Source organism: Pleurodeles waltl, chromosome 7 (genome assembly GCF_031143425.1).
Source record: "Pleurodeles waltl isolate 20211129_DDA chromosome 7, aPleWal1.hap1.20221129, whole genome shotgun sequence".
NCBI lineage: Eukaryota > Metazoa > Chordata > Amphibia > Caudata > Salamandridae > Pleurodeles > Pleurodeles waltl.
The window spans coordinates 157312230-157339305 of record NC_090446.1 but is presented as its reverse complement, the minus strand read 5'-3'; the positions used below and the strand labels follow the sequence as shown (position 1 = coordinate 157339305).

The 27076-nt window shown below is 41.6% G+C and overlaps 1 protein-coding gene across 1 annotated transcript in view; it reads left to right on the top strand.

Annotated features, from left to right (window-relative positions):
* Positions 1-19558, top strand: part of SLC9A8 (solute carrier family 9 member A8) — a 567556-nt gene extending 547998 nt beyond the window's left edge. Inside the window, exons 15-16 of the mRNA XM_069243441.1 lie at positions 16939-17085; positions 18201-19558. Coding sequence (XP_069099542.1) covers positions 16939-17085; positions 18201-18308 — 255 coding nt within the window. The 3' untranslated portion in view covers positions 18309-19558. The remainder of the gene's footprint in view (positions 1-16938; positions 17086-18200) is intronic.
* Positions 19559-27076: the final 7518 nt, after the last annotated feature.

Here is a 27076-nt window from a genome sequence, read left to right as displayed (position 1 = left end):
GTCATGCGTGGCGGGGGGGTTGGCCAGAGGGCCTGTCCTGCTGCAAGGCCCTGCGATTAACCCCCAACCCCTCCGGGCAAACAACCCCACACCATGCTTGAGTGTCACCATGCTGAGGTCAGGGCCTACGTACAACCCATTATCATAGACCCCCCCAAGCCTCTTTAGCCGCATCCCTTGAGGCCTTTTTTCTTTTGGTGAGTATGCGCAAGTCCCCGTCCCCCCCCCCTCCCCCGAGTCACCTTGGGCCCCATGGACCTCATTCCTGGGGCCATAACATATTTGTAAAGCAGCGGGGGCACGTGCATCCCCTTTCAGAGCAACACAGAGGGCCCTGGGGACCCTATCACTGGGGCCTTTAAGGGGAGGGAATTTTAAAAAAAACTTTTCCAAGCCAATAGTGGCCCAGGGACTCTATCTTTGAGGCTACTACTTAAATTTTGAGGAGGAGGCACACAACATCTCTCCCCGTGCCTTAATAGATCCCAGGGACCCCATCCCCTGGGACCGAATGCCACGATAAAGTGGGGGCCATACAGCCACTCTCTCTGAGCCTATTGTAGCCCTGCGGACCCCGTTCCACTGGAACCTGTCCTAATTATCGTGTCCCCAGGCCTTTTTATGGCATGGCTTTATTTATCGATACCGCCCGATGGATGGGGTCCCTGGGTACTGTTAGAGGCTTGGGGATGGAGGCCAGGCACCCTCTCTCCTTTTTAAACATCTTAGCCCATGAGATGGCATACCTAGTGTCATTTTAGGTTTGGGCAGGGGTACACGGATCCAGAGCTTTTCCTTCGTCATTCGATCAGTTTCTTTTTAACATTTTACCAGTGTGTCCCCTCTAAAACCACAGGGTATAAGCTGTGCAAAGACTGTTGGAAACAGATGTCTGTGATGAACTCTAAAGAAGTTTGTTTGTGGTACTGGGATCGGAGCTTTCGGTGACTGCACCCAGATAAACCTGAAGGTCATTCAGGATTTTGAGGCCAAACTCTAAGTCAACCAATGCAGGAAGGCTCCACACAAAGTTGAAAGGAAGGTCCCTTTCCCGTCTCAAACTGAAGCAGAATGTGACCATTCCTGCAACACCTTCAACTCCAGAGAGGGCATCAACGTGTCTTCCAGTATCTGACCTGATGTCTGTCAGAGCAGATATTTTGTTCAAGCGCACCCTGAATATCTAGGTGGTCAATGACTTTGCAGGAAGTTGAGGCCTTCAGGGAGGCCATCCTAAGTAAATTTAGTACTTTAGCAGCTCTCTCTGTTGCACCCTCGAGCCCAAGAATCTACAGGGGCCACCAGTTGGACTTTAGCCGGTTGGTCTGCCCTTGGCTTTCTCTGAGCCCTTTGGACCCATAGAAGGTTCAGCACTGGTTCCAGCTCCATTCCCTAGCTGGTTCTTCTTGCATCACTGTCGAATCCAGACTGTGATATACAGCCTGTAGTGCTATCTGACTCTGAGGGTAATCCACAATGACCACAACTGAACTCGCCTCCTGTTCCTAGTGGCGTGCATCCACTTGGCAACCCCTTTTGCACTAATATGATGCCTTTACTATATGGTAGGACCCAGACTTTACACAACATTTTTGGGACGGATTCAGACAACAATAAATATGATGACAGGGATGATTATGTTCTGCAAAATGACAAGGAAATCTTTTAAGAAGGGCTTCAGGATGCCAGTGGGCTGGACACTTCAACATTTCACCTCATACCAGCTTAGTGTCCCCCGAGTCGTACCACAGCAGAAAGCACCTCTTTCGCTGTGAATTTGAGAAGAGCTCCTGAAGGTTTGTATTTACAGCTACCAATTTTGAAAGTAACAACTAATCTACTAACATAGGTCTTGCAACCTGGCCAGGCTTGCTTAGAGCCTCTGTTACCATTTAATGAGCCCTATACAGATGCTCTTTTAGGCACTTGGTCAAAATCTGGTTTAGGCTTGCCTCTTGACAGGTTGCTCGTCGCCATTACCCTGTACCTTGCAACCCTGCATGCAATGCCAGAGAGTCTAGTAGTACAGACATCCACTAACAAAGTCAGTCCCAGTGCCTTCTCTACCACTCCGTTGGGCTGAGTTGAAATTAATAAAAACATTTTTTAAACAGATTTTTTCCTCCTCAATCTTTGCTCTGAGATCAGTCCATCTTACGGTAGGAAGTGAAGACCCTTTTGGCCAAACGGGCATTGAGAGGGTTTCTACCTGAAAAGTGGGAACTAGGAGTTACACCTTCTTCTTTGTGCCAAAGGAGGACACAACGACCTTTGTCCTAGTTTAAATCTTAGCACCTTCCTGTAGAAGGACAAATTGAAGGTGGTCATGCTAGCCCAAGTCATGTCTACCCTGGACCCCGGAGACTGGATGGTTGTTTTGGGCATGCAGGATGCTTATGTTGACATCCCTGTCCTGCAGGCCCACAGGCACCACCTGTAATTCACGATGGGCCAGTAGCCTTTTAAGTTTGCAGTGCATCCCTTTGGCCTCATGAGTGCACTCTGGTGTTCACAAAAGCATGCAGTACACCTTTAAAGGCTCAGGGTACCAGTCTTCCCATACCTTGACAACTGGCTGCTGAAGTTTGGCTCACTCCAAGCAGTTATCAACCACCCCTACATGATGGTCGTCATTCTGAGATCATTGGGAATCATTATCATCATGCTTAAGACAGCTGACTCCTAGGCAGATGCTTCCTTTCATTTGAGCCATTCTGGATTCTGTACTGTTTTGTGCCTTTCTCATGGAGCAGTGAGTCCAGGACATTCAGGATATGGTCCTGATGTTAGGTTGTCAGTCCTGGTTCTCAGTACAGATGACTTGAGGCTCTTGGGGTTGTTGGCCTCCTATATCCTAATAGCCAAACTCACCATATGGTACCTGCATGTTCTGCAGTGGAACCTCAAATCCAAGTCGGCACAACATCAGAGAAATCATTTGGATTAAATCGGGATTTCAGACAAGATTGCAATAATGTGCACTGGGGGCTACTGAGCCGTGAATGGGTCAGTGGCAGGCCCCTTTCTTTATCCTACTCAAAGGTGACAGTAGTTACGGATGCATCACTGCTAGGTTAAGTGCCCATTTGGGATAAGTGATCAGAGGCCTCTTGTGTCTGGCAGAAACTCAACTCTAAATCAGTTTGTTGGAGTTGAGGGCAATTTGCTTAGTGTTAAAGCCCTTCCTGCTCACCTTCAAAGGAATAGTGGTAGAGGTGCTAGCGGAAAACAGTACCATCATGTGGTACTACTACTAGCAGAGTGGGGTGTTATATGGTTCCTCCAAATGTAGCAGGACTGTGTATTAACTTCAGCCTGTATCATCAGTAAGTGTTGGCATGTCTTGCCTCGCTCACTGTACCACATCCAGCCCATAAACTGACCTGAGTAAAGATATTGTTGGCAAGCTCCAATATGACACTGATTTCCAAGGAATCCGTGGAAACAGATCTAATCCTTTTGTAGATCACAACTGCATGCCTAAGGTAAACATAAGAAAGAAAAATAAAATTGTTTTCAAAACATTTATTGAAATTATATTCTTGTAAAAAAACAAAAAAGTATGAGCTGCGATTATCATAAAGATGAGACATACTACTATATTCATCATTATTAGAATAGTAAACAGTATGGCCAATTCATCTATGGTAATTGTTGCTAATGTTTGCTACTTCTATCTGTATCTATAACAATACTAAAGAGAGCATACAGAGAGTATCCTCTGCCAGATCAGTTGGGATAGTCGAATCCATATACCATGGTGTTAGGTGCCAGGAAGTCAGTACCGGTTATCCTCCTTGGCAGAATGGAGGTCAGAGTCAGCAGGGCTGCATCTCAGCCACAGCTCACAAAGGTTCCGTGATAATCCCAGCATAGAAGTGCTCCTCTCCCTGAGCTTTAGCACAGAAGCAGTTTATATAACAAATTCACATTCTTATCACACTGTGGCAGAGGCATGGAGAAACTCTTTCATTTCTTCTATCTAAAGGGTATCTTCTCCGGGAAGTTTGAAAGGCAAGCACTTGGTCTTCCTCTCCCCCAATTTTAAACCTTCATTGCTCAAACTTGGGTACCAGTGCATGAAAATTGTTTGGAAGGTGAAACATTCTTTACCATGCATGTGCCTTTACCTCACAAAGGAGTGGTATAGGTTGGTGAGGGTATTTTTAGGGTTTAGGAATGGCTGAGGTATATGGTGGTATAGGTATTTTTAGGGTAGGTAAGGGCATATCTAGGGATTAATGGTTGGTGAGGGTATATGGTGGTAAGGGTATTTTTGGTTTTGGGGTAATGTTGTCTCTGATGATTGGGATGTCCAAACAGTTGATTCAATGCTAGCTGAAATAAAGGACTATTCCGCTTTTGGAAGTGATGATGTATATGATTATACAATGAATTGTGGGGAAATGTTCTGCTATAACAATTGGGGACATCACTACCTACACCGTGCAACTAGATATAGGCCTCTCTTGAACTATACACAATGGGAACATTGTTCGACACCACAGGTGGGGAGTCCGACGTATTACAGCGAAAAACTTACATACTTTTCTGGGCATGATACAAAAAAAGCAGAGTCGTATTATTTTAAAGTACCTCCGGCACAAATTAAAAAACTGCTGCTAACAGATACGAAACTGATTTATTCAGATCCCTTTGTTTCCCGGCTCTCGATTGAGGGTTACGAATATTGGAAGGATACTATTGATTTGAAAAGTGTATGGGGGACACAAGATTGGCAGATACAGGGTAGGGAGGCTTTGTTTCGAGCTTGCCTGATTCCTGTGCAAATGATTTTCTTAAATGACACTATTGAGCAGACGTCATGTCTGGGGCTAGCGAAAATCAAAGACCTGAACACGCCCAGTATCCCTACTCCGACAAAATTTAAAGATTGGCAACACTTTCTCAATGTCTCAGAAGACAGGCTAGATGCAATGGTTAAGGCTGGTACCTATAATTCTTCACTTTCCCGTCCCGGCGGGTGGTTGGTTTGGCCCTCCGACACTGATGAGTGTCAAAAGCGTTTCTTAAACTCTTCAGGGGGTTTTTCCATTCACAGGCCTGACCCTCGCTTTATATCAGGTCAACATACAGGTATAATTACAACATATAGTGTGGGTAAGCTGTGCCAGCAATGGGTGCAGACAAACACGTTAACAGCGGTTAAGCAACACCTGAACACTCTTTATGACAGTGTAGACTTGCAGGATTTCCTGTTAGGTCCTAGGAAACAACGCCCAAAACGGTTTTTATATGCTATGTACAATGAGATTTGGAAACTTTCCCAGATTGAGGTTGCTGCACGTTTAAGGCAACTAGATAAGGAGAATTTGGAAAAAACATTAGCTGTTGTCGACAATGTCATGCACACGCTGTCCAACAGGATTTATTCACTATCAAATATAGTGTTGTCTGCTATTGATATCACTCAGACTGACTTGTCCCGGTTATATCATGGGCAAACACAGCTACGTTCCATCATGCAGCTGGGTTGGACATTACAGACACTGAAAAGTGGCCACATTCCATGGAAGTACATTAATGGGAGTGAACTATTCACTGCCTTTAGTTTTTCCAGGGAACAAGAGACAATGGCTAAGAGGGAGGCTTGTTTCACCCTGCTTCAAGTAGAGAAATTAGATAAGTTGCCCTTCACGGTAGCAGAGAGTCCTTCAACTATCTGGCTCTTGCACGGCATTATTAATTTACCGATTTCGACTTTTCGTTTCTCGAGCTGTCTGAAACATCTTGCGGTGGGACGATATGAGCAGCTAGGAGATAGCTTTATTAAGGAAGAGTGGGAGTTGCCCTTTGACTATAAATGTCTGAACGGTGAACAGGATGTCTTTCTTAGCGGAAGTGAATGTGAGACTGCTGTTCGTCATTCTATTCTAAGGTGTCCCTTCACGGTCTTTGCAATGCGGGGGTCGCGAATTTGGCCTGTTTTCTGAAGGGTACTCCCGTCCCCTTGATTCGTCCAGTGTTTCATGTACTTTCCAATGGAAGTTATGTTCTACTGAACGATGAAAGCTGTTGCGGCTTGCGACCTGGAATTGCCTACGCAATTTCAGTCACGAAGGTCTGAAATGTGGCCCCACATAGATACTGTTAATATGAACTATGACAAGTTGAGTAGACTAAAGGCGCTATTGTTTCAGAAACAGGTCGCCTTGACATCCGCAAAAGAGACGTATGCTCTCCAGATTGCGAGATCATCAGCCGAGATACAATCCCTTTTAAATACCGATTTCCCCAAACACTTTGGAGAGCTGGTATCCAGAATATTCAATGCTTCAAGCACAACTGGGATTGTTCATTTCTTTAAGGCTGTCGGGTCTGGTTTCGTGTCCATCTTCCAGACTGTCTTCGGAGTCATCCCATCAGCCATCCATTCTCTCTTTTCCAGTGTGTTTGGTGGCTTTCCAATTATTTTGGCTTTAATTGGCGGACTACTACTGCTATTTCTTCTGATTCGCTGTGGTTGTTTCTTTCCAGCGACAGAGAGCAATGGAGCCGCTCCCGTCAGCCCCACTGTGCCGTGAACGCATGGTTCGGATCTTCGGTACACCTTTGCTGGTGGAACTGCAGTTTGACTGGTCGTTGTCATTCCGGCTGCTACTCTGGTGTGTACAGCCGGTCTTCCACTGCATATGGTGCCTCTTTGAACATCTGCCTATGGTCTGTCTTGCTGTTGCACCGACATCTCCTGTGGACCGCGAACTGCTGATGTCCCCGATGAGGGTTCATTCACGGTCATGCCCCTTGAGACTGAGGTTGCTCCGCGAGGCCACCTATGAGCCTTCTGTTATAAGATCTAACGTGGATGAGGACACTGCAGCGAGTATCGATGCACCGATGAATATGGCTCACTTCTGCTCTGTGGATCCGTTTGTCCGTCCAGCAATAGATTTCACTTCAGACGATGTTGACTCGTTTTTGAGCTCCTTGACTGATGGCATCGATGACATTCTTCAAGATCCTGCGTATAACACATAAAATGATGAATTTGCTTAGCATTCCCGATTCCAAATTATGCAATTATAGTAGACTTTTGCTGTACTTGTCATGGTTACCTAGTGACTTTTAACCTACTTAGCTTGCTCTGTCTTAACTCATTTAATTATTTATTTCCTCTAAAATGGCTGCCCTGTTTATAGTTAGGCCACTTGTTATGAGTTTTATTATCAGTGTCACTGCGCCAAGGCCTCAAGATCAAGCACAAAAAACAAACAAACAGTATGTGTTCACACTTAGGGATTTTCCCTCTCTATACTTTTGAGGGATTGTTGATATTAATTGCCGTCCCAAGCATGCCTGTTATCTATTGTTTTGGGATACACCTACATCAGGGGACCTTGTAGATCTGTATAAATACATCGCACTTCAGACAGATAATCAGAGGGATTCCGACCAGAGGGCATCGCCATCATCGCTGATACCAATGCTGCAGTCGTCTTGACGCTGACCCAGTCTTCGTGTCCCTACGGAGTCTGAGATAGAGACCTCATTCCAAGGTAACGAGGGTTGGGGGCTCCTCTCATGGACACGGCTTTGGCAGATTAGGTTTAGCAAACCCAGCTCTCATTTAGGTAGGAGATTAGGCCTATTCTCATCAGGGTATTAGGGCATATTCCATCTCATACATATATATATATTTCTTTCATATATTGCAAAAATGGTGGGGGCCTTTATAACCATGACTCTCTTCTTCACAATACTGTTGCTTGGTATATTCATTATCCTAATCATTGCAGTTCATGCAACTTACCACAAATTGCAGTTATGTTAAATAAAAAACTATTATAACTTCACTGCATCTGTGTCATTGCCTTTGTTTGTATGAGACATAATATATCTGTGAGAAAAGGGTAATTTCCGTTTAACCACGACAACCCTGAGATATCTTACTTTGAGTCCATGCGTAAGCGACTGCTACAAATCACCTTTTTCTATTGTGTTTCTGGTGAGGTACTGCTAGTGAGCCGGTAAGGTTTGGACAACAGTTACAACTAGTTGTAGGAAGAGACTCAGTCACCTACAAACGAAAGTACTGTCATCCTGAGATTAGCAGTCTTGCTCAGAGCAAGAGTCCAAACTACGACAGTACAGGGTGGTAAGGGTAGTTTTAGTGTTTAGCGACAGGTAGGAGTATTGGGTGGTGAGGGTGTATTAAGGTTTAGGGGTTTGTAGTGGTATGGGGCAAGGGTATTTTTTGGTTTTAGGGGTGGGTTAAAACTAGGGGATTACATTAATTTTAAAAATGCCGGTGTTGTACAGTCATGCATTCTTTTGAGATAACTGTGCTTACGTTATTTTCAAGAAATTCCTCTTCTAGTTGTTGAATAGCCCTACATCAGTATTGTTAGTTGCTGCTGGGGTATCTTTCAAAGGTAAATAAGAGAAAATAATAATATCCATTAAAACTGATATGTACTTTTGATGACAATGTGTTGGATACTGTGTTCACTCTACAGATTCTTCATTGTCTAGCCACCTCCCCTTAGATTTTCCAGACCTTTTAATGCCCAAAGGCCTGGGAAAGTATTGGCAATTGAAAGAGTAAGACAAAGCAGCATGATTCATATACTAACTGTTGAGATGGGGCCACTCACCTGAAAAGCAGGATGTCTGCAGGGGCGATGGTATGCCCCCGACCTCCTGGAACACCTCTCGGCACTTCAACGTGGACACAGAAACCCCAGTAGGTGTCCCAAAAGGAAAGGGGGAGTGGAAGAGAAAGAGACAAAACACTGCCACGTCTTGCCAGTCCAGCCAGGCACCCTGTATCTTTGGAGAGGGGCAGGTTGTTGTTGACAGAGTGATAGTAGAGTTAGTGCACTCAACTTCCTTGAAACTGAATCTCTCTTTCTGATATGGGCAGGGGAGTGGTAGAAGAACACCGGGATGCTCCAGCACTTTTCTTGGATAATAATAACTGTTGCCACAATAACTAACACTGCATTACCAAAAACCCAAACTGAGTACCATAACAATAAGTACTGTGACACTAGGGCTGGCTTCACAGAGATTCACTGTTGCACACTACAATTAGAACTGTGGTTGCACTTATCATGCCCATGAAAGACAAATAAGGGCATTAATTATATCATATATAACTTTCCTGCATGCATAGGGTTAAACTAAAAGGAACAAAAACAATCCAAGAAACACAAATGTCCAATCTGGGTTTAAACAGTTAGGGTGGCACAGTTTGGTTTAGTTTCACTGTGTGTGTGTGAAAAACCCTTCAAAAGCAAATTCCTCAAACCTGATACACAGGCATGAATGACACAATTTACATCCAAGAGTTATGCTGTTAGAGAAAGAAAACTCATGTAAATGCTCTTTTAAAATTGCACTGTCACTTTTTGTAGTACTTGAGCTCAAGCAGATTTCATGAAGCACATTTAGGCAAGTAACTACAATAATAATGTAGAATGTTCAGAAATGCATTTTAAGCACTCTGCCAAAAAGTCCTGAATACGAAGATGACAGGAGGGGCTGGACTGCCAAATCAGATGCTGATATCAGGAAGCAAAACAAAGCCAAGCAGGGAGGCATGCTTCACTCTGCTATTTATAGCCAATCAGGAAAGCAGCTGAGTTTCCACATGTGGATGAGTCACCACACCCAATTAGAAGCACAAGTCTACACCTGCTCACATTAGCAAACAAGCATTGGTAAAACAAGCATTGATAAAACCAATTGTGTAACGCAGCACATTATGTTTACTTAGAAACATGAAGGTTTAACCAAGAACAGAGATGCAATTTAACCGCAATCCCTGGGGATACTGACAGATAACGCAGGAGGAACCTTGGGGATTCCTGACACTAACAGTGTTTTCAAATCCTATTGTCCTCAAGCTCCCCAGTATAACACCTTTATAGGTCGATGGTGGCACCGAATCCATGCAGAATGTAACCATTTTTCTTCATCCTGAGTATTCAGCTGGTCTATTTCAGAGATAAAGAATTTACATAGAGGGCACAGTATAAATTAACTTGGTTCTAATCAAAGGTAAGTAACTACATCCATTAACCAATGTTCATACAACAGGATGCATCATACTATGGTGCCATACACATAAAAGAAGACACAAATCAGTCTGGGGATTGTCAATACTGCAGGTGCACATGACTTTTTAAATACTCTTCATATGATTCAACATGGAAGACGGAAAAAAATAAATTAAATTTGGAGGATTCCTTGCTGTGCAGATGTCAGGAAAGATCTCCTTCATGATAGTCATTAAAAGATCAGATATTTAAACTATTTAAAACGATTTCATTAGGTAAACATACCTACATAATGCATCTGTTCTGTTTTATCCTTTTGAAGGTCCTCCTCCAGATTTCTTGTCTTCTGTTGCTCAACCCATTTTAGTTGGCTTTAGGACTTTGCCACTGCTAACTGTTGGTAATGTGTGTGTGTTCTCTTCTTCAAATGTGGTACAATTAGCCTACATCTAATTGGCACATTTAATTTACTTGTAAGTCCCTAGGTACTACCTGATTGGCACATTTAATTTACTCATCAAGTCCCTAGTAATTGTACTACCTGTACCAAAGGCCTGTAAATTAAATGTTACTGGTTGGCCAGCAGCACTCACTGTGCAATTCACTAAAGTAGCCTTTTAAAACATGTCTCCGGCCTGCCCCTACAGTCTGTGGTGTAGTTCTAAACTACCATTTTGACTTGACAAAATAAAATGTCTGCCTGGCATAATCCTTTCTTTTTAATACATATAAATCATCCCTAATATTGAACATAGAGGCTGATAGGAAATAATGCATTTTACAGAGGAAGTAAGATATGTGTATTTAGGTTTTACATGTTCTGGAAGTGAAAAACTCCTAAAGTCATTTTTCACTCTTGTAAGGCCTAACTCTACCATTGACTAGCACTGGATTATCTTATTACATTTAATAAGTGATAACTTTGGATTGGAAGCTGATAGAAATATACTGTTTCCACGCAAATGAATTGTAATTTATAATCCTCTTTTATCGTAAAGTCAGATTTTAGGTCACAAATCTGAAAATGTCACTTTTAGAAAGTTGCCATTTTCTTGTCATAACCATGTGTGCATACTGTCAGTGTCCTGGGTCATGTGACTATTAGAGGTTCTGGTCTTGGGGTTTGTATATTCCTCCAAGACAGTGGGGACTAGGTGTCGGCAGGATGGGCCATCCTGGAAGCAACTGTGCCTTTCCGTAGTTGCACTTCAAAGGACACTCACAAAGAAACCTGACACCAGCATTTTGTCACCCCAGACTTGGAGCAATTGACAGGGGACGGAAGAACTTTACAGAACCAGATGTAAAGGTAGGAGAGGGAATTCTCCCACACAAAGGTAGGCACTAGATATAAATATTGGACCTCCAGAGCCACTCTTCGGAACACTTATGGGCCTGTGGACATTACAGAAGAAGGAATGCCCTGCTGCCAGAATGCTTTGCTGCTGCTGAGAACTGCCTTGCTGGCTGAGGAGGAAGACTAGACCTGCCTAACCGGAGTGACTTCAGGGGTCAATTAGCTGAACGTCTGCGTGAGCTGCAGGAGCATAATAACCTCAAGAGGCCTCCCTGCAACTGCCCAGCTGACCTGCAACTGAACCTGCCTGAACATGCAACCAGACCTGCCTAACCCTTGCTGGAGTGAGTCCCTGATCCCCAAGAGGTGCCTCCTCAGGTCCTGGAGCCTTGGCTGGCATCAGAATGCACTCCTCTGCAAGAAAAGGTGAATATTTTGAAGTTTGGGCTCCTCACATGTGCAAAATCGTCCATTCGCACCAAGATTCTCCCACCTGCGATGACCGCTAATGTGAAGCTCCGACGATACATGCCGTAGGCGAAACAGCAACGACCGGCAAAGTGAGAGCTGCACTACAGAGAAGACAGCTTGCAGTGACTGCCAGTGTGACTGTCTGAGATGCCTGACTGGCTCTTCACTCTAGAGCAAATTCAGCCCAAGCTGTTCAGCCTGCTCTTCGCCCATGTGCATCACTCTGTCTGCTCCTTGGGGCCCCCTCTACCACAAACAAAAATCTTTAAGAGCATAATTTTCTTGGGGTTCTGAAGATTCTCTTGACATCTAAGGAGGCCTGCTAGTTTTCTCATGTTTTTTTCTGTTAACAGGTTTGAGTTTTCTGCCCTGAATTCTTCCTTTCGTTACCATGCCTTCTCTTTCTAACAAGCATCCCTTTGGTTGCAGGATGTCTGAGGAGGGTGTGCAGGATGTGTTTGTAGCCTGCCTTTCTAATTGTAGCCATTTCAGGCAGTGTGGGTATGTTAAACATAGGGTCAGGGAAAGAGCTGGTGTTGCCCTCATGGCACACAGGCGAAAGTGGCAAATGCTGAGAAGTTCCTAGTTTTCAGCTCCTAACAAGGTGCAAGGAGACAGGTTTTTCTTTCTTGCACCCCATAGGACCCGATCAGACACCTGCTTAGAGTATGGAAAATCCAATAGTCATAACTGCTCCCGGGCAGCAAGGAAGCCCTCAATGTTAATATTTTCTATGGGTCAACATCAAGAAGATTGAAATACTTGAATCAATGTTAGACTACTTTGAACCTCCAGAGACTTCCACTGAAGAGATTAGTCTGCTACCTATGTTTGAAGATGACACAGTCATGCTCCTTCCTCCAGGTGTTACTCGATGGTCTACAGATGAGGGATGTTCTCATCCAATTTTTGCTTCCACCTTTTCCAGTTTCTTCAAGACGTTATAGATCTGAAGATGTGTTTTCACAAGATCTCCAGATAGACAGTTCTCCTAAACGTGCTTATAGGAGACCAAGGGAAGGGTATACAAGAAAAGAGTACCACCACAAACATTGTGTTGATGATCCTCAAGGAATGTCTCTCCTAAACATCCAAGGAAGGATGAGTGCCATAGATATGTAATATTCTACTTTAATTGCCTACTAGGCGACATATGCCTTCAGATAGTGGCTTCAGACTGACTTATTCTGTCCACCTTTATGAGGTAGGTTTTCTTGCAAAACTTGTTTGTCTGTCAATAACTTAGGATATGCAGCCGTGAGGTTGCGTTAAGCTTGTTGTTCGGTTCTACAATTTGAGTGTCAAAGGGAGAGACACCTGCAATGCAGAAGAAAAAGATACTTGTAGGTAGACTTTCCTCCAACGGGGGCTCAATTAATTCATAATAGTATCCACTCTACGCTCCTTATCATAGTTTTGAATTATGTTCCTTTCACAATCTTTCTGCTCCTATTATTCAAAATGTAACTGCCTGATTGACACTCTTCTCGGGGTTATTAGGTAGGGCAATGCACTGAGATCTCAAAGTGGCAGGATGAGTTCCCACTCTTTTCCGATTTAAATGCACAAGCAATGCTCTACTTTCTTTTTTTCAAAAAGGCATTGCTACGCTCGTGTCTTAGCAATTGCTTATTGTGGTAAGTAACTTTATTTCTTTGATTACAGTGACACACATTAACATACTGGGATCCTTGTAAGTCGCACTATAGTGGATTCCTCTGGGTCTCTGCTTTTTCAAAATCATTCCCCCATAAACAATGAGAGGAAATTCGTATTTAGGCATAATTAAGATGCTTGCAGGACATTCTGAGATAAAGAAGAAAAACCCTAATTTGGATCCACACAAGCCACGCACTCAGAATTCCTCTTTGTCTTTATTTTTCAGAAATGTCTGAGACTGGTAGGATTTCCTTGGGGGTGCCGACCTATGTCCATGTATCACAGATAGATACATCTAAATAATCAATTTAAATTCATAGAAAAGTCCTTGATATAGCTGGTATACATTTCTGGGCACATCCTTGCAAGGCCTTAGGCTCACCACACAAGGGAAAAGTCTCGGCTAGCTCAGCGGTCGGTATTTTGTTGTGCCCTGCAGATTCCACATCTTCCCCTCGCATGAATGCAATAACATTCTGTGAAGTTAGACGTTTGCATCACGTTCTGCGTACGAAGAAATAGTGAAATTCATGCAAGCCACGTCACCCTGCACATACATCAACAATAGCCATCCAATGATTCATTGTAAGTTTAAAGTAAAATTCTTGATAATTCCACACTTCTTTTCTAGGCCTTTCCTGTCCCAGTTTAAAGATCTACCAAAACAATTGCGGTTCTGTTTTGTATCAGGAGAAGTGTGCTAGAAATGTGGTTATTCCCTGCAGGCGCTGCAACTTGGCCTTTATGTTTGATTTTTGCAAGGCTTATGTCTTGGTGTCCTTATCCTACAGTTTCTTGGCCACATTTGGCCTGTAATCCAGAACTCAAACTACCTATTTTGTTTCTTTCTAACCTGTAATTTGTTTTCAGGAAAATGTACTGTAACAAAGGTTCTTATGTATTAGAACTGCCATTATGTAAAGCACCCTGATATCCATTCATGTTCAGTCCTTGTTGTATAACACTCCAAAAAGTAACGGGTTCGTTTAAGTGTTGTTTCATTTCTTCACATGGCCTTTCCTGTTCCATTCAATAGACCGTTCCACACAAGTGGGAGTTCCATTGTGTGTTTTTTACTGCATTTCTCTATATTTTTTGTTTCCAGTTGTGAGTCAGCAAGCACAAAAAACGTCTTTTGAAAAAAAAAAAAAAAACACCATCATAATAACATAGCATTATCCATAAACCCAAATATGAAGTGCAACGAATAACACATATATCCCAAATCAAATGCTTTGGTACATTTAGAAAATGAGTAGCTTTTCTTCATACCCGTTTTTCTTAGTTCTGGCCTAGAGACAGCGATAGCTGTTTTTTCAGCTGTTTCTTTTTCTAAACATTCATAATAAAAATGCATTCATAAGTACAGAAATGTTTGCTTTTCAGCTATTCTCTGTCTCGCACTGCGATTAATGATATTTTTACTGATCACTTGTGTGTGTAAGCCAGAAAAGGAGTACACTTTACTGCTGCCACTTGTGTACCTGGACTGTTAGGTCATGCCTTTGCTTTGTTTGTGAAATATTATTTTGAATATTGCATGTTTGCAAAAAAAAAAAATATATATATATATATAAACTTTGTATGCTTACATACTTACCAAGGTCAGACCGCTTGGCTTTGCCAAAGCTTGATCATTACATTTTCCCCATGTATTGAACGTGATTGTTACATGGTGAGAAATGATTGTGGATTGGTTGATGCCCCTGGGTATTGTAGTTTTTTTTTTTTAGCAACTGACAAAACTAGTATATCTCTGTGATCAGGCACGTCAGACAGATGTAACAGTACTTTGTTTTTTATTCATCATCCTTCAGTGCAAAATCTTGTCAACTAGTTCTATAATATCCTACTTATTTTCACTACTGTTTTAATTCAACGGTTAATTTCTTTGGAAAGGCCTGGAGCATTCCACACAAATTATGCTTACTAAATTCTGAATTTTGTCTAGTTTTCAGAAATACATAGCTTTCAGGGTTCGCCCATGAGTTTCATACTACTTTACCTCACCGTCTGCAATTAGATAGAAACTGCAAAACAGGAAACCACCATTGACCACCATTTAAACTATTGCAAAAAACGGTGTGAAGACATTTTTTTTTTTCAACTCATCCTATTTCTGAATGTTGGTAAGAGCGCAATATTTTGCAACAAACCTTTTGTTGATGCCACTGTAGGAAACATACAATTTCTTTCATAACACTGATTGGCTATTTTCCCAGACCTCCTCCATGGGAACATCAAACCCAGGGTATCTTTTCGTACATGTCTCAACATATCTGAACATACGAGGGCCTAAATCTATTTTGTGGTAAAACTTTATTAGGGCTTAAGCACGAACTGCCCCAATTTTAAAACAAAAGGCATTAGTACTGGAGCTAAACTCTCAGCACTTAAGTTCATGCATACCCTGTGCAGTCCATTTATGACATCCAACCCTGCAATTTATATTTGAGAGTGAATAATTAGTGAACGGCGATGCTTTGACAGGAACAGAATATTAAAAAAATATGTTTTTTTAATTACTTTCTTGCTCAAGATCCTTTGTCACACAATCATGAAAAGTCCACGCCATTGTTTAACTCTTTTTATGTCTGGCATTTGCCATGACCATTTGATTGTACTAAAATGTGTATACCTACTTATAAGCTTTAAGCCAGCCCTCTTCATTGATTTGGTCTGCTCAGGTGTCATTGGCATTTTGCTACCGCCCACTAAAGCATTCAGCACCGGGCAATGGGCCAGGCACCTCGGCTATTGGTTTCTTTCTCTGTGATTAATGGCATTCCACTGGCACACAAAGTTGTCACCAACACATTAAAAAATCCCTTTCAGTGCCAGTGACTTGTGGCCATTGTGTGAACTTGTTTTTAAGTTTGTGAGGTCCAGCCAGCTCATCTGAAACTGCTGCTCATCCCTCGCCATTGCTTGCAGTCCACTGCTTTCCCACGTGCACTACTTGCCTCACCATGTTTGTAAATTGTCTTTTAATCCATTCCAGTTTGGCTTGCCTGTGTTGGCTCATGCATGCTCATAAATATAGGCAACTAGTTTTGCATTTTTGTTAAAAAATAGTTTTATTCCAAAACATATTCAAAGATGTCTGCATGGGAGAACATGTAGGTGGCAATCTTTGAACATTTTTCTAAAACGTTCTTAAAACATTCAAATATGGCTGGCTGCCTTTCCATGTGCATGGCTTGTCTCCCCTCTTTTTTAATATGTTTTTGTATTAAAGAACTATAAAAACATTTAAGAAAATATTGGCAAAGCCAGTAGGCTGACGACCCATAAAAGACGTTTTGGATTTGTTAACACTTGTCTTTAATTGTATTTTATGCTTCAAGTCTTTCAAGTCTATGGATAAGTGCCTAATTTGTGCATTTTTTGAATTCTGAACTTCACAAGCAGTCTGTATTACAACTATGCACTTGAAGAATGGTAATGTTCCATAAAGCAGCTCTTTGATAAATTTAGTATATTTTGTAGGGAAATACTGTTGAATCCGAACATTTGTCTGAACTCACAGAGGAGGAGTATGAAGCCCAATTCATCAAGCGACAGGATCTCAAAGGATTTATGTGGTTGGATGCCCGATATCTGAACCCTTTCTTCACGCGACGACTCACCCAAGAGGTCAGTTCAGAATTTTACATATGTTCCATTCTGTGTAATGTTCTTTAAGGTGTTCATACCCCAACCATTTTGGTAGGTTCTTTCTTTGCGCAATAGTTGAAAAGCACATTTGCTTGAATTTTGAAAGTACTTTGAGCTCAAAATCCACCTTAGCTGATTTTAAATTTTGCACACCCACATGCTGCCCTTTTTATTCAGAGATTTGGCTCCATGCCTATACAAAAATTGTCAGTTTTAAACTTCCTTCTTAGCGAAGGTGTCCAGAAATGTGGGCAGTGGGGTGTGCCCAATGAAATGACAAAGGCAGGCTTCAGTAGAGAAATATGTTAAATGTTTCACTAAAAAACAACCTTCCTTTTTTTAGCAGCCACAAGACTGTATTCACTACCTCTCCTTCAGTAAATACTTGCATATACACACAACTGTCATTTTTTGTGGCTGCCAGCTTTCTAAGCATGTTTTCTTTTAGGTCCGCATATCCTGATCACAGCCCTATTTGCGAAATGAAGTGCAATTGAACTTAATGAAGTGTATTGCAATCCATGTAGAAAAAGCCCTTGGATTATATTTGACAGGAAATAATCTCATCCTATAGTTTTTGGAATAACCCATAATGTATTCCATGTTTTGCCGACAACTGTTAAACACCAGTTAGGAACTGACACTTGCCAGCTAATTTGACATATGAAAGGCTCTACAAATTCTTCATATTGTGAAAGAGCCATAAAGATGACAAGCAGCATAGCATTTAAGCTCATAGTCAACATAAATGGATCAATCAACAAACCCAAACGCCTCAAAATCTGACTACTTGCCGAGTACTGTTTCAACTCTCTCCTTCCAGTATTGACGCTTGGATCAAGCCCAGAGGACATCCTAGTGGCATACACGCACTTTACAAGTTCAAATAGTGCTTCTGCTACTGAAAACTAAATGATAACGTCAGATACAGGAAATGTATTTGTGACTTGATTGATTAGAGTTGATACTAATAATCCTACAGTTTGCTTAGAGAATTTAATGGCTGTACCACAACTAATTATTTCTGTTTCGCTGCTACCGATCTGTGTTGCTCACAACATTCTTTCGTTAACTTTTGTAACTTTCTCCTTTAGGATCTACATCATGGAAGGATCCAAATGAAAAGCCTAACCAATAAGTGGTATGAGGAAGTTCGCCAAGGACCCTCTGGATCTGAAGACGATGAGACAGAGCTGTTGTAGCCATGGGCTAAAGTTGTTTTGTGATCGCATGAGGCACTTTATTGTCTAAATGTTTCAGGAATTTTCTTGTGAAGACTGTTTTCTAAAAACTCGACCCTGGTACCGAAGGCACAAATATCAGCGGCAGCTAGCAGTCTTCTGGTGGAGGATATCGTACACTCGCGTATACAGAGACCCAGCCAAAATTCATTTGAAAGCTTTTATTTATTTTTTCCTTTTCACAGCCTTTCAAATGAAGCTCTAATCTCCTCACAAAACATATCCCTCTTTTTGATGAAATTGCACAGTTAATTTTTAATTGGTCTGCATCATTGCCTGTATGTGTTACACTGACTGTCATACCTTTCCACAGTATAGGTATGAAGAGACTTATGTTGTTATAAAATCCCATCTTGGTGTTCAGCATTTATTACACCAGCAGAGCAGAGCCTTTTCATTATGTTAATTATCATCATACTTGAAATTAGACACTTTGAATGTGAAATTATTTAAACACTGAGTGCTGACGAGCTAAGTATTCCGGGTGTTAATGCGGCCATATTGGAGAATTGTGGCCTTTTATGAAGTTAAATGACCTTGTTTCAGTGAAAATGAGATATGCAACATATTTTTAAAGATTTGTTTACATTATTTTACTTACACTTCTCTGTTGCTACCTAAATGAGAGTGATTAATCAAGCCATTTAGATCGGTTTATAGCAGTGGGTAAATTATTCAGATTTATATTTATATTTTAACTTTGCATATTTCTCAAGACCACAGTATAATCCCTTTCCATTGTATGTTTTTTTTATCAAGCATGTCTGCATTGTTTTCCCGTTTTAGGCTCCTGTGAGCTCCATAACTCTAATACAACTCAACTCAGTCAAATCTTGGAATACTTATTATTTTTTACTCTGAGCATTCCCTTTTGGTGTACTGTAAAGAGGCCACGTGTACCATTCTAAATACCCAATACCAACATTTTTATTCCTTGCTAACAAGAACTTCATGACTGAGTCTGAAATCTTACTAGATAACTTTAGAATACATGGCATTCTGCAATGTCTGAGTAAAAACCAGTCCCTTCTTTCTAAATGATAGGCGACTTGGGACACACCCAGCAGCCTTTTATGACTAGCCGCCGAACAATAATAACTTGTCACAGTTAAGGTCTGATGTCACATTACCTGCTGACAGAGGCAGTAGTCGAAGGGAAAGGCAAATGAGGGCACAGAGCATAATTAAAACATTTGTTTAAAGAATGAAAATTAAGAGTGGCTTTTCTTATTTTTTTTCTCTTTTCCTAGCTCTACAGGGACAAACAGAAATGAGATATTTATGGCAGCATCTTTATTTGTTGCACTCTTTAGGTAATTATAGAAAAGTTAAAATCTTTCTGCATGTATCTACATATTTCGAGCTCACTTTAAAAAGAAATACTGACTTATATTAAGCGTATCTAATATCTTTTTGCATCAGATATCCAACACTTTTTTGATGTCTTTAATTTTGAACTAGAAATTCTCTTTGTATTTTTCATGCGTGCAAGCATGCTTTCTCTTTCCTATGAAGTGCTACGATTTAAGTGGTTTGTGAGAAAGGTAATGGTGTGACATTGTATTACCAGAATAAAGTACCCCCTACTCTACATTCTAAGGATGTTGCAAGTCGAGGATTTCCATAACCATATGAAGGAACTCAGCCTTTGGCCTTGTTCCTCTGTATGGTCTTGGAACTCCTCAATGGCCTGCAATATTCTCATGTACAGCAGTGGGTACTGTATCCCATATATAGTCACAATCACCAACTGTCGCATCCCTGTGCTAGATCTTCATCGTTTCCAAAAAGAAAGTAACTAAAGAACTATGTAAATTTAGAATGGATCAGTTGTTGATAAGCTTACGGGCCAAGTATACAGCATGCTTCCACAGCTTTGTTGGCTGGTTCCCTCGCATAAAAGATACATACACTGATGAAAACTGAGAAAATAAAACAGCATATATGAAACATGAGGCTAATATGTCCATAAAAACAATAGTGCAAACATAATTTTTACAGAAGATGTGAAGTACAGAACATTTCCCCATATGTAGAAGGCATTCAGAAAATATACTATTTTTCCTTGTGTGGAACAAATCAGAAACACTGGCTTATAACACAAATTGTGGGGCCCCTTAGGAAAATGCCCAAAGACCAGGACCAAAAGTCTCAGTAATCCTTTAACGGCAGTAAAGTTAACGAAAAAATTAGAGCTGTTGCTTGAGTGATCATTTTCACATGATTACTCTTCATCTGTCTGCAAAGAAAGGTGTGTGTATCTGTCTTCATTTATATTTCTAATGTTCACTCCTAGCAGATTCTGCCCACACCTGAAGCAGCAGACTAGTTACTGAAATTGTAAAACACTACTTCCTCAATTGCACCGGATGGTGCTAATCTGTGCTAATCTGTTTAGCTGTTAATCTAAAAGGCTCCACAGTTTGAGATTTCATGTAACATGCCACAGAGATCAGTGATGTCAGTTTCACTTTTTCCCAGTCCTTTTACCAAAACCTTAAAGTTTTTCTACGTTGTTCTGTTTGATGGCAAATCCTGGTGGTTGCAGACGTTATGCTGCTCTTAACTATATTTTCCACATTATAAACGTTCAAAGGCCCCAATTTTAATAAAGACGTAGATTAACGTATTGTCTTTCCTGCTTTAAGTGAATCAGCAGCTAGAGAAACAATGTTATAGAAAAAGCACTGATGCAAACTCCCCATTAATAATGGCAAATGTAATTATCCACATACATTGGGTTCCAGACTATCAAAGAGGATAACACTGGTGTACAGTTAGCACTAAATAAAGTCAGTGAAACAGAATCTGTTCACTTTCTTTGTGCCATGGAAGTCATGTAAAATTCAAAAGCAACAGAAAAATTAAGACACATACGAACAGACAAAGAAACGAAACAATGCCACATTACAGTCCCAGTCTTCGGGAGGTGACTCTTATAGTGTAATGAACTGAGGTTGTATTGGCTAGGAGATACAATATGGAGGGCAGTCAACTTATGCTAATGACCTATGACATTAAAACAAGTGGTATCATAATACTTACCTCCTTGTTGTTAATAAAATTTGGATCTTCCAGCTTTTGTAACTTGGAAAATATAGATTAGATTACATAAACAGGAGGATCATATTAGACAATATTGTATTGGGTTTCTACTATTCATTAGTTCTGATGAAGACCCCGTTGACGTTGGTACAGGGGGTCGAAACATTGACAGCTTGTTCTGTTGACTGCCACTCACTGTGGAATGAAAAAACAGACCTTCCAATAACGGAGTTTTGTTGTATTATCAAGTTTCGCCAAACAGTCAACATTGTCATTTTTGCTGGGTGTATATATAACAAGTGCACCATTAATCACTTCTGTCACTATTCATGCACTGCGCCGCTTCTTGTAGCACCTATGTTTTCTTTTTTCTGTTATTAACTTAACACAGTTGTTAATATAACAAGAATACATGTGTATAAATATAATTAACTGTAGGGTTGTTTTTTTTACATTCTGCATTGCCAAGGGAGAATAGGTTGGAAGCTGTGTCTGAGGGAACCACTATAATTTTTTTGCTTTGAAACTTGAAGGAGACAATACTTCCAGAAGCGTTTCACTTAATCTACTAGAATTTTTGATTGGGCTCCTCTTAGGTGATTGAAATATTTTATAGTAGTAGAGATCATCTTTCTGAAGGAGGAGAGAGCAATAAGCCAATCTGTTGTGAATGGTTGAATTACAAAGGAGCCTGCAATCAGCTCTAAAGAAAAGTTATTCATTGTAGACTCCTTCTGAACCACTGTACCTCCAGTCAAGAATTGACTGCAGCATGCCCCTCATCCTCCCAAACATTCATCTGATTCTAATTGCAGTTTTCAGGCAGAATTGAAAATTGCTTTGCATTCCAGATGTGTGGTGTTCCAGCCACTAAGACGCTTCCTCCTTTTTTTTTCTAAATCCAACTGAATCATGTCTGAATAAGACTTCCTTGGATGACAGATCTTCAGACGCTGTAGTGCTTGATAATGGTATGTGGCTAGAAACACAAGACACCAGTGATCCCACAACTGTGGTCAAATATTTCAAAGAAATGTGCGACAGGGTAATAAAGTGAGATAATTCCCTTGAATCAGTAAGAGTTTTGATATTGGGAATTGAAGATTGGAAGAAATTGAATTAATTTGAAAGCCCAAGAATTTGAAGGATCGAACTAGATGAAGGTGACTATTGACATATTGGAGATATCTGAGCAGAACTGACTTCTTTTGGTGCATGATCAAGATGTCTAAATAAATAATATCTACTCAAATAGTTATTGTTCACTTGGGATAGCAAAATCTGCAAAGAATAATGCCCCTTTGTTCAGGATTTGGCTGATTTCTGCTTCCACAAGTTCCATATGGGCTGGATAAAACCTTAAGGGTTGAGGTTTCTAGGTTTGAACAGGGGAGTCATAGAACTCTTTATGGAACCCTCTCAATGTCTGCAGGACCCAAGCATCTGATGTAAGTTTTTTCCAATTGTGAGAGAAGTGTGCCAACCAGCCACCCAGGAGGCATCCCGAGGAGGGAAGAACACTCACCTTGAGTTGAATTGAAGGTGTTACCTCTACCGGCACGTCTGGACCCACGTTGTCTGGAGTATCGTCGTGGTGGGTAAAAGTTGCCAAAATGGGATCCATCCTGCCACTATCCTCGCCTGCTATCAGCCCCCCTGGAGGCATTCTGAGTAGGACGCCCAGTCGAGCTCCCCCTTACACGACCAGTATAGGCAAAAACACGAGGTGTGAACATTTTTCTGATGGGGGTTTGGGCCTTATCTAGTGAGGTAAAGGTGTTCATGAATTTCCCTAACTCGTTGATGAAGGGTTCCCCAAAGAGACCACCTTGGGCAACCGGGCCCGCCTCCAATATTGCCTGTTCCCCTAATTAGGGATCTACCTTCATGAGTGGGGATCTAGGTCTTTTGGTGTATGTGGCAGAATTTGCGTTGCCCAAGTAAATGTTAGCACGTTAGGCCCATCCTGACGATGCCTTAGGGGCGATCAAAGACCCTGAGGACCTAGCGCCTTAGCCATTTCGAGTGTATTTACCACCAGACCTACCACATTTAATAGTTTGTCCTGGCGTGATCGATAAATACCCTTTTTGGGGTCTTTCACAAATTTTGCCAAAAAGGTGGCCATTTTGGCATCAGTCTCAGGCTTAAGCGCCACTTTGCCTTCCAGTGAGGAGCGCTCACCCTTAGGGCGATTTCGTACCTCCTTGTCTAGTGGTTTGTAGAGTTGCCGTGCCATGTAAGACACAACTTTAGGAGCTGGAACCAATTCCGCTGAACGAGGATGGATTAAGTCCTCAGGGTCCAGCATATCAGAATCCTGAGGGAATTCATCTCTGTTGTATTAGTCTCTGTTTTATTAGCCTCCTGCAGAGGATCAGAGGGGCATGCGGGGCACCAGGGTCTATATGGCTCGTTGTCCCCATCTGAGGTGTGTGGGGAGTCAATCCCGTCAAAGGTGTCTGAGTGAGGAGAAGAAAGGTCTTTTGAAGGGCCTGGCAGGGGGTTATGGGTAGGGGTGGGGTGTCCATAAACGCCTTCTTTAGGTGAGCAAGACCTTCTAGGTCAACTCCATCTTCCCCTGCGCTCTTCAGTTTAGATTCCAGATTTCAAGGGGATTGCCCTGGAGGTAAAAGGCCAGAGGGGCCAGGTTTGTCTTTCCCGAACCGAGGGGTTGTGGGCATTGGGATGCCATTTGGTTTATTTTCCTCTCCAGGGGTGCAACCAGTTGAGTCAGCTCCTTAAAAATGGAAGCGTCCATGATATGACAGAACTTGCCATCAATGGGGGGTAAAAAATATGCTCCTCTTTCGAATACTCCCCTGAGTGGTCCCCAAAATCTGAGCCATCAGCCATATTAGGCCTAGAGAAAGGCAGGGCTGCAGGCCAAACGGGTTAACCGTTAAGTCAAAGAAGGCAATGCAAACGGGTGCACCCAGGAGTATAACGCTGCTAAGGGCAACAGTAAACTAGCTGGGACACAATTTATCACCCTAATTGTTCAAAAAGGGTATTTCTGTTGTCACAGGCTGGGCCTTGTCCCATTTTGAGTTCAGGCTCATTGGAACAAGTCCTTACCCACTTGGGGGTCAGGCTCCAGGCAGGCTCTATGTCGGCAAATGTATTTATTTGTAAATGACAGCTCCCACCAATCGGCGACGCTAAAGTAAACCACCTAGGAACTTCCCTGGAAATGAGTCGGCCATATGTGCGTCAGTTTCACTGAGGCAATTTGAAAGTGACACGCGTCAACCTGCCGGGGGGATTCTACGCGCAGAGTGCGGAATGTGCAGAATGTCAAGAATACACGGGGTCCTCTGGCAGTTGGAAGACCCGGAGAGCGATGTGAAGGACACAATGTCTGCTGATTGGCTGCAAGGCTCTGAACTGTTTTTTTTTTTTCTTTCTTCCTATGTATTGATGGGAAATGTAGTCTGGCGATTGTCCGACTCTTGTCTAACGGCTGCTGTTGAATAAAGCAGGGAAAATCAAAGCCTAATCCTCACCTCCGGTCCGGACATAGAATTCGATGTAGTGCCCTCTCACTGTCTGTAAAACGCAGTCATCTGTTGAAATACAAAGCCAGTTTTTTTAAAGTGATTATCGGCTCCCATTTTGATGTACACTTAGGGAAATTGCAGTTAGTTCTTACTTGTCCTCTGTAGGACCCTTAAAATCCTCCCCTTCATTGGGGTAAGAAGGTGGACTTGGTAGACGGATACTCAAACTGTCTCTTGAAGCTATAATTGCACAGGTCCCTGTTTTTTAATGTGAACTGACCGGCAGAAACAGACTCTTCTACCAGTCCAGGCAAAAACACGTTACCCTATCAGTGTCCCGAAAGGAATTTGAGCCTTGTCAATTGACATAAAGGAATTTACATGCAAGGATATTTCATTGACAACATTTTTTTACCAAATAAGACTTTGTGCTCCTGGACCTGTGTCTGATGTTGCCAACTCTGCAAGGTTAGGGTCTTTTTTTTAATGAGTAAGCCCTTATACGGCTCATGACTCGTGGCAGCTTCGGCATTGCTTTTGAAACAGATAACTTGTTTAACCAAGTAGAAAGCTCTTCAGAATCAACCAGGTTAGCTTGTTCAGCAATGCCAAAGATTTCATGAAAGGAATGTATCCTAACAAGATGCTCATACTTGATCTATGCTATTCGTTGGGTCTTTTCCATTTTTTGTAAAAGAGTGCCAGGAATTCGGAGACAACAGTATCTTATACAGATTGACTTGGGCAATTCTCACTTTTACTTGTTTCTGACTGTTTTTTCTAAAAGAGATGTATTCATTGCAATTATATATGCAATAACATTTGTCAAAGCGCTCCAGACTGAGGACGACAGATGAAATCATAAAGCACGGTCAATCTAAGGTCCTTCAGCCCCTTCAGGGTTTTCTGAATGAAACTGTGACATATTCTCAGATGTAAATTTCAAAACTTTTCAGTTCAATTTTCATTTAGCCCAAACCAGTATAACTCTGCAACCTTACCAGTATCAGAGTCAATAGTAGGATAATACGGAGTCATATCTGAATCATCATTATCTTGGTCTTGTTATGTAAAGGTTAGTTTGTTTTTTAATGACTTCTTCTTTGAATGCGGGTCTTTTTTCCCGGCTGATAACCAGACTCCAGCTAGAATGGAACATTCTCTTTCAATGAACCAACACTCATGGACGTCAAGTTGGCAGTGCTACTACCAAAAATCATACAATTATATTTTGACTTGCATTTCCTCTTTGAATATGGTCCCTTTATTGGTTTGGTAAAAAAAATGATACATGATATTCATCTGGATAATTGTATGTTATAAGCAGAGCTATACACATGTTTCCACTACTGCCAGCAGGTTGAATCTGTTCTAGAATGATCTCTTTTACATTCTTGACAATGTCTTCGACAATAGCTCACATAGAGGCAACCATCACTGTCTTAACAGAGACTGCAGCAGAATGATCAATGAAGGGTGCAGCCATGTCAAAGAGAAAACAGATTGTCACCCTGCCCGTCGGAGCTTGAAGAAAGGTTGCAATGCGCCCCTTACAGAAACTGCACCACAATGAAGATGGCAGTGTGAGATGTAGAACAGAGAGAAAACAAGCACGCTCTCCAGAACAAAGCAAGCTCTCTTGTTTCAGTTGGCATGGGCAAAAAAAACCACCAAAGTCGCCCAGGTATAGAGAAACGGGTGCATCCTGCTCTAAAGCAAGGTTATAACATAAGAAAGCAATGTAAGACACAATTAATTGAAACGAATTCAAATGTAAGTGAGCAGTGAGAAAATACTCAACTCTATCAAACAGCAACAACAAAGAGGGCTGATTCAGTTTCACCAACTTTACATTGTAATAATTTGACACATGTCCTAAGTTCTTTGGCAGTCCTAAGTCCAGTTTTTGAGTAATTAAGCTTTCTGTTCTTCATAGGACATTTTCTTACCAGTCGTTTTCTGTTTCATTGTTTCTTTAAATACTAGTTCATTTAAAGCGAGAAAGTAAGGCATAATATGAACACCCTGTACTTAATAATAAAATCATTTGAGTTTAACTGATGCTGCAAGTGATGCCAACAAATGTCTGTGACAGATCTCATATTGAGGATTGGTGTTTGGGAAAACCAATACGGCGATTACTTAGGAAATATCCTTTCTGATGCCACACAAAGTTCACCAGGG